The following is a 14238-nucleotide window of genomic DNA, read 5'->3' as shown; positions in this document are numbered from 1 at the left end:
CGACATTACCATACCTGGTGACAGCAAAATTGACGAGAAACAACTTGAAAAAATCACTAGATATCAGGACTTGGAGAGACTCTGGCATAAACCAGTGCAGGTGGTTCCAGTGGTACTCGGCACACTGGACGCTGTGCCTAAAGACCTAGGCAAGCACTTAAAAACAATTGGCTCTGACAAAATCACCATTGGTCAGCTGCAGAAGGCCACCTTACTGAGATCTGCTTGCATAATCCGCCGATACATCACGCGGTCCTAAACGCTTGGGAAGTGTTCAACTAGTGATTTGTGATACGAAACCCAACATAATTATCTCATTTGCTGTGTGCACTGTTGTTATAACAACAATTATGTATAACAACAACAAAAACAACAACAACGATGATGATGATGATGGGAGATGGGACTTGCAATTTGGGGCTGCCTGTACAAAGTAGATTACTTTCTTTCTGCCTCGTGTCAATCTACAATGAGTTTCTGTATATAAGTTTTCTGACCCTTGAGAGAGTTGCTAATGCTTTGTAAGACATCTAATTTAGATGTTTGATCAGATGCTTTTGAATGCAGAATTGTCAGGCTCAAGTGCATGAGCTGGTATTACTAAAATCATAGCAGCAAGGAGTATACAACCTACTCCCTGGGAGCTGGACAATTTGGTACTTAGAATTATCTCTCCTTGCTACAACTATAACCTTCTTTTTGCTGGGTGAGCATTCGTTTTGTTGTTGTTGTTTTTATCAATGAACTTAATGTGAGATTGGTTTGCTGAAAGACCAATCCTATTTCCTTATTAAGTATCTAACCCATTTGAATTTTTGTACTTGGCTATCACAACCTTCTTACATATTGGCTTTCAAGGTAATCTGACACCAGGAAACCTAAACTAATTTATGGATCCCAAGGAAACCTAATGCTGATTTATAGCCCTTTGAGTGCTACAGAGATTTAATTGTAACAAAAACCAGTTTTGTATTGTTATTGAAGTGAATCTGGAGAATTTAATATACTTCCTTGAGGCATTTTGTTGAGTGCTATAATTTAGTCCTTTAATTAGTCATCAATATAAATATAAATAAAGTTGAGCGTATATTATGTGTGATGTTATAGCATGAGATACCCAGTCAAACATGTTTTAAAAAATAGTATTCTGCTAAGAAATTCAGCACTGTCCTGAAATAATGCTAGATTATCTTTAAGTATTCCTTTGGGAATATTGGTCTGTAGATTATTTTAATTAATTATATTTATTACATGCTATAACATGCATTGAAACATATATTGGGAAGCTCATGCAAAGGTAACTGCTCATTTCAATTACAGCAATGTTTTGAATTTACCAGTGCATACATTTATATTTTATCAGAAAAGATTTTTCTTCCTTTTTTTCAAAGAAAAAAATAATAATTAATCATTGAAAAAATAATGGGCTCCCTCTGGATTTTTGCCTCTAGGATTCACCTACTAATAAATTATTATATGCTAAGGAGATTCCTGAATATAGAAAAATTGTACAGAGGTATTACAAACAGATCCATGATATGCCACCTCTTAGCGAACAGGAAATGAATGCCCATCTAGCAGAGGAATCCAGGGTAAGAAATCTCTTTTATAATGTATCAGTTTCAGATTTGTTTCCTATGATAATTTCTCCAAATCTTTTCACGAGTACTTTTAATCCCGTACAAATTATGAGAATACAAGGAGTCATCGATTTACAACAGTTCATTTAGTGACTGTTTTTCACACTTACAACCGTTGTAGTATCCCCATGGCCACGTGATCAAAATCCAGATACTTTGTAACCAACTCATATTTATGACGGCTGCAGTGTCCCAGGGTCACGTGATCACTTTTTGGGACCTTCTGACAAGCAAACTCAGATTTCCTTTACAAACCTGTTACTAACATAACAACTGAAGTGATTCATTTAACAACTGCGGCAAGAAAAGTTGTAAAATGGGGCAAAACTTCACTTAACAAATGTTAAGGGCTCCCTGTATTGATTTCATGTCTAATTAAAAGCAGTTTTTATATTCTAGTCAAACAGTGTTCAAGAGTGCTGTATTAAGTATTATCAGGAATCCAACTAAAATTGGCTTGACTATAAATCACTAATGAGATATTCCTTGGCCACAATGCATTTTCATTTTTTTTCCTGCATTACTCATAAGTTATGTATGTCACATATTAATTAGCTGACTTTAAAAACAATCAGAGTTCAAATACGCTGATGCAGCATAGACCATCGTCCAATGCGAGTACAATTTGAACTCAATTGATTCCTATCAAAAAGAGTGGATATGATTTAGTGAAAATTGAAGTAACGTTCTTTGTTTGTTTTATTCTTCATGAAGAAATATCGGAATGAGTTTAACACCAATGTTGCCATGACAGAGATTTATAAATATGCCAAGAGATATCGCACTCAGGTGAGTCACTTCCTTGGTCTGATAGAAAGAAGTTGTTTTATTTGTCAGCTTTGTAGCTTGTAGCAACAATAGTTGAATGTGTAACTCTGTTTGCATAGTGAAATATTTCGACGTGTGTCTTTGCAGTGATACTCGCCTACAGTACCAAAATCTGAACTTGCACTGAATTAATATTATCAATGTATAATATCATGAGGAATATTAATCCAGATCACAAGGGAGCAACATGCAGTTCCTCATCTGTTTGCTCTTTTCAAACTTTTTTCAGCTTTCAGAATCAATTTGCCATTGCAATTCAATAACAAGCCACTCTATCCGTAACAAACCATTTGAAAACATCTTGATGTAATCAAGACTCTCAGCCATTCCACTCATAAACCAACTGTAAAAATGGCAGTTTCCACAAGGATTGACTATCCAGAGTCACATGGATTATTTCAGTGATCCCTCCTTTTTCTGAAGAGATTATGCATCCGGTTTTGGTCACCACACTATACAAAAGATGTTGAGACTTTAGAAAGAGTGCAGAGAAGAGCAACCAGGATGATTAGGGGACTGCAGGCTAAAACATACTATGAACGTTTGAAGGAACCAGGTATGGCTAGCCTAATGAACAGAAGGTATAGGGGAGACATTGTAGCAGTGTTCCAATATTTGAGGGGCTGCCACAGAGAGGAAGGGCTCAGCTATTTTCCAAAGCACCTGAAGGCCAGAGAAGGAATAATGGATGGAAACTGGTCAAGGAGAGATTGAGCCTGGAAATAAGGAGAAATTTTCTAACAGTGAGATCAATCAACCAATGGAACAGCTTGCCTTCTGAATTTGTGGTAGCTTCATCATTGGAAGCTTTCAAGAAGAGACTGGACTGCCACCTGTCAGAAATAGTGTATGGTCCGGGGGTTGGACTAGATGACCTACAAGGTCCCTTTTAACTCTGTTATTCTGTAATGCCAGGTCTCATCCAGAATCCAGCAGCCATTCCTCTTGGAAAAGCTGTGTTGCTAGCCAGCAGAAGCTGGCAAGATGTCATCTCACCATGGTGCTTATAGGAAATGTCCAATTCCATTTTATTTCTTCATGCATTTAATTTCTCAGATATTTACTTACTGACTTTTCCCCTTTGGCCTAGTTTATTTTTTTAATTGCCCCTATTAGTTCCAAATATGTACTTTTTATTTTAATTTGGCCTTTGGCAAACCAATGACACTGTTACCCGAGCCTAAATTGTTCTCTTCCATGATCCATTTGCATAATCAGTAGATTTGAAAATTGCTAATAACTCAAATTATTTAATGCTTCTAATAATTAGATCTATTGAGATAATAAATATTAGCTCTAGAGAAAAAGAAGCCACAAAATGCAGATCTTGCATGGGTTTTTGGTTCTAAGAATGATTGTGTCATTTTAGTAAAAATTTTAAAAAATCACATCTTAGTTTCTTTTCATATAAACACACCCAATGTTCCCTTCCTCTCCCTCCACACAACTGCTACATCTCAGACTTTTTACAGAAAATCTTTTTAAAATGCCATGAAAATAATATGCACAAACTGAAAAACACAGAATGGATTTGGTGTTATTTTTATTACCTGAAAACACCTGTTAATGGATAAATCTGAAAAATATTAGACGTAATTTTAGAGCACTGTTATCTAAGCCCAGGTGTTCTTAGCATTCTGTGTAAAAACACATTTTTGTACCAGGATCAATTGGGCAGCTTGTAGTTTCTGAGTTGTTTCAGTCTATCACTTTGCCATAAGAATGAAAAATTCTCATTCTGCTACACTAATAGTACTTTCCTTTACAGCCCTCCTCAGGTGTTAAGTTCAATAGGACTTACTCCCATGCAAGAACAGTACAAACTATAGCTTAAGAAGTCAAACATACCTCATTAGGCAGCTCTTCTTTCTTTGGCTCAATGCAATGTATCCAAGCTTTATTAAGTTACAGTTTCTATTAGAAATAAATTGGGAAATCACACATTGCAGTTTAACAACAACATTAGGTTTCCAATCAGTATCAATCAGGAATGGGATTCAAAAATCCCAGCAACTAGTTCACTGCCCAGTTGCTGGGTGGGCGTATCCATGGTACTTCCGGTTTGGCCATTTTTTGCCTTCCCAAAGGTCCAGAGGCTTCCCTCAGGCCTCTGGGAGGATGAAAACAGCCTCCCCTGGGCTCTGGAGGCCCTCCGGAAGCCGGAAACAGGCCCATTTCCAGACTTCTGGAAGGCCTGTTTTTCCCCCTCCCAGAGTCTCCACGCGAACTTTGCACTTACTTGCATCGAAAATGGGCCACGTGAAGACTACTGGGGTGGGTGGGGCCCTGCTGGTTGGTTCAAATACCAGTTCGGCAAACCAGATGCAAATTTAACATCCGGTTCACCCGAACCAGTCCGAACCATAGAATCCCACCCCTGGTATCAACCCATATTTCATAATCTGATGTCACAGTAAACCCAAAGAGTATCATCAGACAAGCACAATGAAAATCTTTGTTTTCTACCATAAATAAAATCAAACATGTAATTGACCACCCAGCTTCAGAAAGTCCAGTGTGCTTCTCCCTTTTTTCTATTCACAAAGAGGACACAACATAGCCATGTCAACAGACTTGTCCCTTTCCTTTTCCCACACTATCTATATTTTTACATACAAAGTAGGCCTTGATGCTCTCTGAACTTGGTTATTTTCTTGAAGATGGTTCATTATGCAAACTAGGTAACATCATCAGAGAATTGATGACATTACCTAGTTTGTAATGTCTACAAGAAAACAACCAAGCTTGGAGAGCACCAAGGACCCCTCATTTCAACCCTGAACAACAAATATTCTCCTTTAAACACCTATGGTTCCTCTACACCAGGGGTCGCCAACCTTTTGGACCTCAGGGACCACCAAACTCATAATTTTAAATACCGGGGACCACTAATATGAATTTTGACTGACAGTGGCTTGCTGACGATGGGAGAGAGAGAGAGAGAAAGAGAGGGGGGGGTCTAATCTAATCTCTCTCTTTCCCCCTCTCTCTCTCTCTCTCTCTCACACACACACACACACACACACACACAGACACACAAACACACAGGCAGGAGTAGGATTCAAATTTCTTAACAACCAGTTCTGTGGGCATGGCCTAATTTGTGGGTGTGGCTTGGTGGTCATGTGACTGGCTGGGCATGGCTTGTATGTAAATATAAATATTTATGTAAATATTGAGATTTTTATAAAAAAGAGCACCTTTTACCCAAAATTAGTCAAAGCAGGCAGGCAGATTGAGTTGCTCACAGAATCACAGATTCATTCAGAGATCTGTGAGATCGGCTACCTGAGCCTGTCTTATAAAATTTGCTTGCAAGCAAACCCATAAAATTTGCTAGCAAGAAAACTCACAAAATTAACTCACAACACACCATGTATGTAAATATTGATTTTTTTATTTAAAAAAGAGCAACTTTTACCCAAAATCAGGCAAAGCAAGCAGGCAGATTGAGTTGCTCGGAGAATCACAGATTCATTTTATTTATTTATTTATTTATTTATTTGATTTGCCAATTGTTTACAAGATAATAAGTATAAATGTATACATAGTTGTGAATACATGAAATGGTTACATATAAGAAAAATAAAAGAATAAGAGAAACAATAGGACAGGGACGGTAGGCACGTTGGTGCGCTTATGCACTTAGAGAGATCTGTATTTCTGCCATTGGCAACTGAATAATAGAACCTTCAGTCCTAAGGGAGGTTCGGCTCTGCTTAAAAGGCTCTTAAAAGCAGAGCCGAAGATCTAAAGATTAGCTAGAAAGCAAGAAATCCAATGATTTCCTGCTTTCTAGCTAATCTAAATCTCCCGGCACAACAGAACACTGATGGTCGGAAAAAGGAAAAATAGCAACTTAGCAGGCAAGTTTGCCAGGTAAGGAGTGAGGGGGTGGGGTGGGTTCCCACGGGCCATGTGGGCGGCGCAGCTTTGTGTTCCTGTGCAGCATGGATTAATTGCTTTTGTGGGATGCTCTGGGGATGACATTTCTCTGTGGACCACCAAAATTTTCTCGTGAACCACCTTTGGGCTGCGACCCACCAGTTGGCAACCACTGCTCTACACCTCCACCTCTCTTACTCCCCAGCTACAGGAACAGTTTAACTACAATCTGCAGTTAGGCTTTCTGCATCCTACCTCAAACCACAATGCTTCCCATTGCTGATCAGTTAAAAAAAGCAGTACCAAAATAGCCTCTGGCTCCATCATTGCTGTTGTTCATTTGGTAACCTCCATATTGATTGATCAAGTAGTAACATATCCCATCTCCCCCCACTTCACCCCTGCCTTCCCCACATGTCCTTATTACATTTTAATGTTTGGTTTAAAATTTATTTATATTTTAATGTATATGTTTAGATACCTTTTTATGACTGTAAGCCGCCCAGAGTTACCGTATGGTAAGCTGGGTGGCTAATAAATTTTACAAATAAATAAATATATATTGTAGATAGAGGAAGGTGAACAGATTTCCACAGCACTTTCACGCTTTCAGCATAAGATATTTCTCCTCAAAAGAAAACCAAAGATCTATTTACTATATGGATTTATTTAGCAAATGTATAAAGTCCCGCATCTCAGAGGACATAACTCTGGGTCGAATATAACCTTAGTGACAATCAAAAATAGTATAACCATCAAATCCAACCTATCGAATCCAGTACCTGTCAATAGTGGTGTTCCCCAAGGCAGTGTTCTAGGACCAACTCTCTTCATACTCTACATAAACGACCTCTGTGATCATATTAAGAGCAATTGCGTTCTCTTCGCTGATGATGTAAAGCTGTTCAATACCACAGACAATACTGCTACCCTACAAAAAGATCTTGACTATGTATCCGAATGGTCAAACAAATGGCAACTTCAAATCTCAACAAATAAATGCTCTGTCTTACATATTGGCAAAAAAAATCAGAAAATAAAATACAAGCTGAATAGTCAAGATCTTGTTGATGACCCAAGCTCTGTAAAGGACCTTGGAATACTCACCTCTAATGATCTAAGTGCTAGAGCACACTGCAACTACATAGCCAAAAAGGCATTAAGAGTTGTTAACCTAATCCTACGTAGCTTTTTCTCTGGCAATATCACACTACTAACCAGAGCATACAAAACATTTGCTAGACCAATACTCGAATACAGTTCATCAGTCTGGAACCCACACTACGTATCTGATATTAGCACAATTGAGAAAGTCCAGAAATATTTCACAAGAAGAGTTCTCCACTCCTCTACTCGCTGTAGAATACCTTATGCCACCAGACTTGAAATTCTAGAACTAGAAAACCTTGAATTACGCGTCTTCGGTCTGACTTAAGCATGGTATACAAAATCATACATTGCAATGTCCTACCTGTCAATGAATACTTCAGCTTCAACCATAACAACACAAGAGCACACAATAGATACAAACTCAAAGTAAACCGCACCAAACTTGATTGCAGGAAATACGACTTCAGCAATAGAGTGGTCAATGTCTGGAATACTCTACCCTACTCTGTAGTTTCTTCCCCAAACCCCAAAAACTTTAACCTTAGACTGTCTACTATTGACCTCACCCCTTTCCTAAGAGGTCTGTAGGGGCGTGCATAAGCGCACCAACGTGCCTACCGTCCCTGTCCTATTGTTTCTCTTATTCTTTTATTTTTCTTATATGTAACCATTTCATGTATTCACAACTATGTATACATTTATACTTATTATCTTGTAAACAATTGGCAAATCAAATAAAATAAAATAAAAATAAATCATTAAAACTCTGAAGTGCAAATAAATAAAAGTAAAAACATAGAAAGGCCTAGATTACAGAAGAATACCAAGCTCACATAATATAGCCACCTCCCAAGGAAGCCACTGGAAAAAACAGCCTGCACCCCGCCATGCACTGTGGATTTTTCACCACCTCAGATAGGAAACTAGAACATTTCTTACTTCAGCTGCATTGCCACAAAAGTGACACTAAAAGGCTTAGCTGCCCAAGGAAGAAGAGGGTGTAGGGGTTGATCCAGTGGTAATGTCAGAGCCTTTTGCGGTAGTGCCCTTGCTTCCAAGTAAGGATGTATAAAAATAACCTCTATTCTATGCTAATGCTAAAAGATAGCCATGCCTTTTTCAAGGAATGAAAATGTGAAGCCAAGCCACATGGCTTTCCCACTGAAGGCTTGTTCCCTGATGGCTATGCTCTCTGTCATTCCTCAACCAAGTTTTCTGAGTGCTTTTTCTGCCCTAGAATATAAATTTAAAAAAGTTTATAATTCTTCACCAGCTAAAGCAGTTATTCTTTATAATTAAAGGGACAAGCAGCTACGCTATCAATAATGATTTTCTATCATAATTCTTCTTCTCCTGACGTTGCTGTTTTATTGTAATGGGCTGTGAGAATAACCTTGAGAAACAAAAGAGCCACAGATAAGACAAGACAAGAGATTTGGTTTCTATCTGGAATATCTCAAAGGGCTGGCACTTATCTTGCCATACAGTGTTGCACTTGTTTCTGAGTAAAAATAGTTAACATTTGAGCTATAAGACCCATGTAAGTCTGTGAGAGTACCTGATTTCTAGTCAAGACTATCCAAACTAGTAAATTTCACAATCTTGATTTTTCTGCCCTGGACTCTATAAGTGACATAAAGCCTCAGTGCCCTCCAACAGGTTTTGTTCCTTTGCTCCCTCCTTGCCATATTTTTATTTTGCTGGTTTACAATGTTAAAGAAAGGGGGGAATATAGTGGCATCCCCTAATTAGATAGATAGCTATCTTGTCAAGAACAGAAGGATGAAATTATTCACACCAGAAGAGAAAGAAATTTCATGAAGTGGTTCATTCTGGGTTAGTTGAAAATACGGTGGACAAATTAAAATGGCTGTATGTAGAAATTGAAAATGCAAAGTACAGATTAAAATAAAATGTAAGAAAAAGTAAATCACAATAAAGAAAGCAAAAGCAATTGAGAGAAGGGTTGTAATATGTAAACCTGAAATGCAAGTCAAATTGCAAAATAAGGACCATCTTTACCAAGGACAATTCCTCTTTTTTTTTTTTTTTTAACCTCTTATCTGCAATGGTGAAGACATTGCAAGATTCAAAACCTTAAATAGTTTTTCTTCAATAAAAAAGGAGGAATAAGCAATGGAATAACATAGGAGGGTTTCAAGGAAATGATTATCTAGAATCTTCTAAAAGCATTAAGTTTATTTCTCAAAAGCTGAGTGTTAATAAGATGCAACATCAATTCCTATAGACCACTGCTTCCCAAATTTCTAATGGCTATTTTTGCTGGAGAATCCTGACAATTAAAAACCATATATGTGGAAGTTGCCACAGTTGAAAAATGCAAGTAAAAATCATTATAGTAATAAGGAAATGTAGTAATCAGCAATGTAGAAGAATGCTACTAAAAGGTGGGTGGAAATCAGCTTAAACAGGTAGATGAATTAAGAACTTGAATGACATACTGTACATTGAGTAGACCTAAAGCAAGCTGTAGTCTTACGCACTTTCCTGGAGAAAAAAGTCATGAATAGAGACATGCATAAGACTGCACTGTCTGAATAAATATATAAAACATCTCACGCTTGTTTAATTCCTTGTTTCCTCAGATAGTGAATGCGTTGGACTCCAACTCTACCACAAGACGCACTCAGCTGCAGCACAAATTTGAGCAAGTGATTGCACTTATGGAAGACAATATTTACGAGTGCTGCAGTGAAGCATAGGTATCAGCCTGAACTTTCTTCCTGTGTTTAGAAGTGACCTTCTCTGCGGTGCACTGTCTTTTAAGAAACACCCTTTCTAAGTCATTGTTTGTCAATAAGTACCCCACTGTATGTATATGATGATTAAGAAACCAACCTGATAGCAGATCTGCCCCATCTTACACTATCTTGGAGACATGTCCACTAAACAGTTTGAAATTTACTATAGGATCTGCACTGCATGGCTCCCATAACTTATTTGCCCTCCTGCTCATCTTCAAAATGGCCATCTTTTACTTCATTCATTTTCCCGGAGAAAATCTTTGCGCACCAAAGGATATGGAGATAATTCTAAGATTGTTGAGGGAAAAACAACAACAACTCAGGGAATAATGAATGAAGGTTTCAAAAGGCTGTCAGATCCACAAAGGAATTCTCTCTAAACAGTGCCCCTCTTTCTTCTGTGTACTTTAAATATCAGGGAATCCATTTACTGTACACAGTTTGCTGCATTATATGTATTTTGTGCCTTTTATTTTTGTACTATATGTGTAACATAGCCACGCCATCCTCAAACATTGGAAAGAGGTGGAGATTTCATAGGCTCCACAATGCAGTTCCTTCCCAAATAGACACGGCATGTGAAAGCACTTTATCTCATCGCAAAAATGGCTGTTACCTTGCTGAAGGGATCATTGTTGTGTAGCAAACAAGAGTCAGAAAACAACCAATCAGTGCAGCTCTTCCCACTTCTCCAAGCTTCCCAGATACTCCTGTAGGTTGATTTGCACTTGGCAAATTCTCTGACTGCCCTCGGACTGCTTGAGGAATAATTTTCCATAGAAGGAAAAGTATACATATGCTGCAGGATGGAAGGAATGTGCTTTCTTCCCTTATTCTGCCCCTGTTAGTTCAAAGGGTATTTATAGGGCTGAACTCTCAGCTCAGCTTAAACCCAAAGTTCATAACAGTTGGTTTAATTGTAAGGCCGCTGTTTATTTTTCACTAGAACAAAATGGTGTTTATTTCTGTTCCAATTTCTATCTGAAGGGAACTTTTTTGTGCAGTGTCCTGCATTTGCCAGCATCATTGCAAAATGTCACGTGTTGCTAACTTTGATGCCTGAAATGTTCCCTTTATCTTTACATTGTCCTCTCTGTTGTGAAGGAGAGAATATCAGTAGCTCTCAAAATTCCCCTTTGGTACCTTAGGTAGCTGCCTTCAGGCAATAGATGTTTTGTATAAGAAGATGAAAACTCACAAACACTGACACCGACACACGCCCTTGACAATGCCAAGCTCATGAACTGCCAAATAATGCTCAAAGCATACCACACTACCTCACCAAAAACAAGGGAGGAGTTGCCACAGTTTTGAGGCTGAGTGGATTGTGGGGTGAATTTCAGTTTTTTAATAAAAAAAACTTCAGATATAACTTTCCAAAATGCCTACTGTTAGTATATTATTTGAGGAGCTGATGTGTCATGATGGATTTTATATATTGCTATATTGAGATACAGATTTTATCCAGGGCAAAAATAAAGAGGAATATAGAAGACCTGAAAACAGAGCTTCAAAAAGTTACACTCACTGAAGAAATGTACATGTATTTGCCAAGAGACTGGTTGTGGAGGAGAAATTTAAGAATGTAGCTGGGCTACATTTAACTTGACAGAAGTTGTTTGTTTCCTTCAAAATTATTATTATGTTTAATCATGAGGAGCTGCCCAGTTATATACATACTTAAGGAAAACTCAGGAATGGGAGTGGGGATTAACTATTCTGGATTAACATGTCTGCAGAGGAGGGAAATGGATTGAAATTGAAGCAGGTTTAACAAATGTGCTAGTTTGTCTCTGCAGGAAGCTGTAATTTTGGCATCAACAGCCTAATTCCTACATAGAATTGAATGAGCAGAAAGCTTTTCGCTAATATGACTGATCTTCCTTTCCCCCTGGAAGGTCCTATCCTGGGTATGACTAGAGGTAGTTGTGAGTGTTCCAAGCTGTGTGTTTGGTGCACAAGTGTGATGGCCTATGCTTTGTTATTTAATTCTTTGTTCAACTAATTGCTTCAGTCATTGAAAAGAAATAAGTTGTCTGCAAGGTGAAAACTGAGGGGAGCCCAACTTTATTGTAATATATATATATATATTATAACTTTGTCAAGTTATGTGTGAGTGTTTTTCCCCTTTACCTGGTGTTTAATGGAAGTGGCAAAATCCTTCAGGTGCTGGGGGATATCTTTGTAATAAAACAAGTTGATCAAATTTGTGTGGTAGTGTGTCTATTCAGGTGAATTCTCATCCTTTTTAAAGGTAAAGGTTCCCCTCGCACATACTTTTAGACAATTAAAATAAGTAGTTCAAAGTCTGTCAAGTTGTAAAAGCCAGTGAAATAGTCCATCTGGGCAAAGTTTAGGCTTGTGGGATCTATTACTCTGAGATCCATAAAGATGAATTAGGCCAAAAAACATAAAACTAAAAAAGGACATTGTTTATGGGAATTCATATTTGTAGGAATCCTGACTTTATTCATTCTTTAGTATTGTTCCCCGTATTCTATATTCTTCTATTAGGATGATCTACTGAAAAATAGAGGAGCTTCATCTGTCCAACAAATGGAATATCTAGCATACATTAGGACAGCTTTTAAAAAAAATAGTTTGCCTTTCAGATCATATATATAACAAGAGAAAACCTAGAAGCTGCACTTAAAATTTGGAGAAACGGTAACACCCAATGGCCACAACTACATCATGCAGTTTGGTTAATAGCATGATTTTCATAGTTCTTTCTGGTTTCTTTGGCAGGTGGTGTAGAACTTTGTTGTTTTCTTAACTGTGATGGCCTTATTTTATCATGATTTGGTGGTATTTTTTTTCACTACAAAATATATGAAACTGTGTCACTGCTTTTTGGCACTATACTGTGAAAGAGGGCTCTAGAGACCAAATAGGCTGTATATCCCTGCCTTGAATAGTCTAATTAACAAAAAGGCTCACTTGGCATTTCAGAGAGGTTGGGAACAAACACCTGGAAAACTTGAATTCATGATTTTTAAAAATCCTGGGGCTCTTGCAAGATACACTGATGCATTCATTTATGACAAAATTGAAAAATAATTCCGTCCCTAGGGTGAGTTAAACTTCAGATAAATAGCATCCAGCAAGCTGCCTGTCATATGCACAGTATCTGCAGGGGAGGTTTTTCTCTGATATCCCATAAACCTGTGAGCAGATGCCCACACAATGACCTTTCAGCTCTACAGAAATAAATATCCCAGACAATTTTAGAGGGTCAATGGCTTCTTCATGAAAGGAATGAAATACAATTCATGTTTTCTCAATATGGAGTATACTGACAGTAGAGAGGTCAATAACCAAGATACCTTAGAAGATATTCCCTACTTAACAAAAACCTCTACTACTAGAAGATGAAATTAGATCCACACTCTGGTCATTGGTAAGTTGAAAGGCTACAGGAACTGATGGAATACTCACTGAAATATGGCAAGCAAGACAAGAATCAGTCAAGATTCTAACTTGAGGTAGGACAGCAAATCTGGAGAATGATATTGTGGCCTACCAGTTGGAAGAAATGAATGTACAATGCAATTCCAAGAAAGAAACTGAACAGAGTGTGCGAAGGATTGTACAATATCTTTAGTTTAACATGCAGTTACACAATGACAATATATCCTGTGACTTTTTCACACTGTATCCTCAACATGATAGGTTCTCCATGCAATAAATATTAACAGCTAGATGAAAAAATGAGCTGATTAATTACTTGACAATGGAGTTCCCATTTCCAGTCTTGTATAAATGCCTGTTTCAATCAATCCTTCAGAACATCAACATTCCCTATCAGAAAATTGATTCTGATTGATCCTGGCTGTACTGCTGAGATTATTGTCATACACTGAGGTGCTTAAAATTATCCCACATTTGTCAATTTAAATTTGCCTTGGTTGAAATGTTCATTTTACCAGAATGGAGTAGATATGAATGATTTTTGAAGGCTAATACCTAGAAGTTCTAAAAAACGCCCTCATTTGGATAACAGTAAGTGT

The 14238-nt window shown here is 37.7% G+C and overlaps 1 protein-coding gene across 2 annotated transcripts in view; it reads left to right on the top strand.

The window, feature by feature from the left end:
- The window catches only part of PLXND1 (plexin D1), a 180526-nt gene extending 168916 nt beyond the window's left edge, over nucleotides 1–11610 (top strand). For both annotated transcript variants that reach the window (XM_026678521.2, XM_026678519.2), the window contains exons 34-36: nucleotides 1452–1592; nucleotides 2355–2429; nucleotides 10070–11610. In XM_026678521.2, coding sequence (XP_026534306.2) covers nucleotides 1452–1592; nucleotides 2355–2429; nucleotides 10070–10186 — 333 coding nt within the window. In that variant the 3' untranslated portion in view covers nucleotides 10187–11610. The remainder of the gene's footprint in view (nucleotides 1–1451; nucleotides 1593–2354; nucleotides 2430–10069) is intronic.
- The last annotated feature ends 2628 nt before the right edge of the window (nucleotides 11611–14238 follow it).

This window comes from Notechis scutatus, chromosome 2, assembly GCF_049901735.1.
Source record: "Notechis scutatus isolate UNSWTSFEM ecotype Mainland chromosome 2, rNotScu1.2, whole genome shotgun sequence".
Taxonomy (NCBI): domain Eukaryota; kingdom Metazoa; phylum Chordata; class Lepidosauria; order Squamata; family Elapidae; genus Notechis; species Notechis scutatus.
This window is presented reverse-complemented; position numbering and strand designations above follow the sequence as displayed.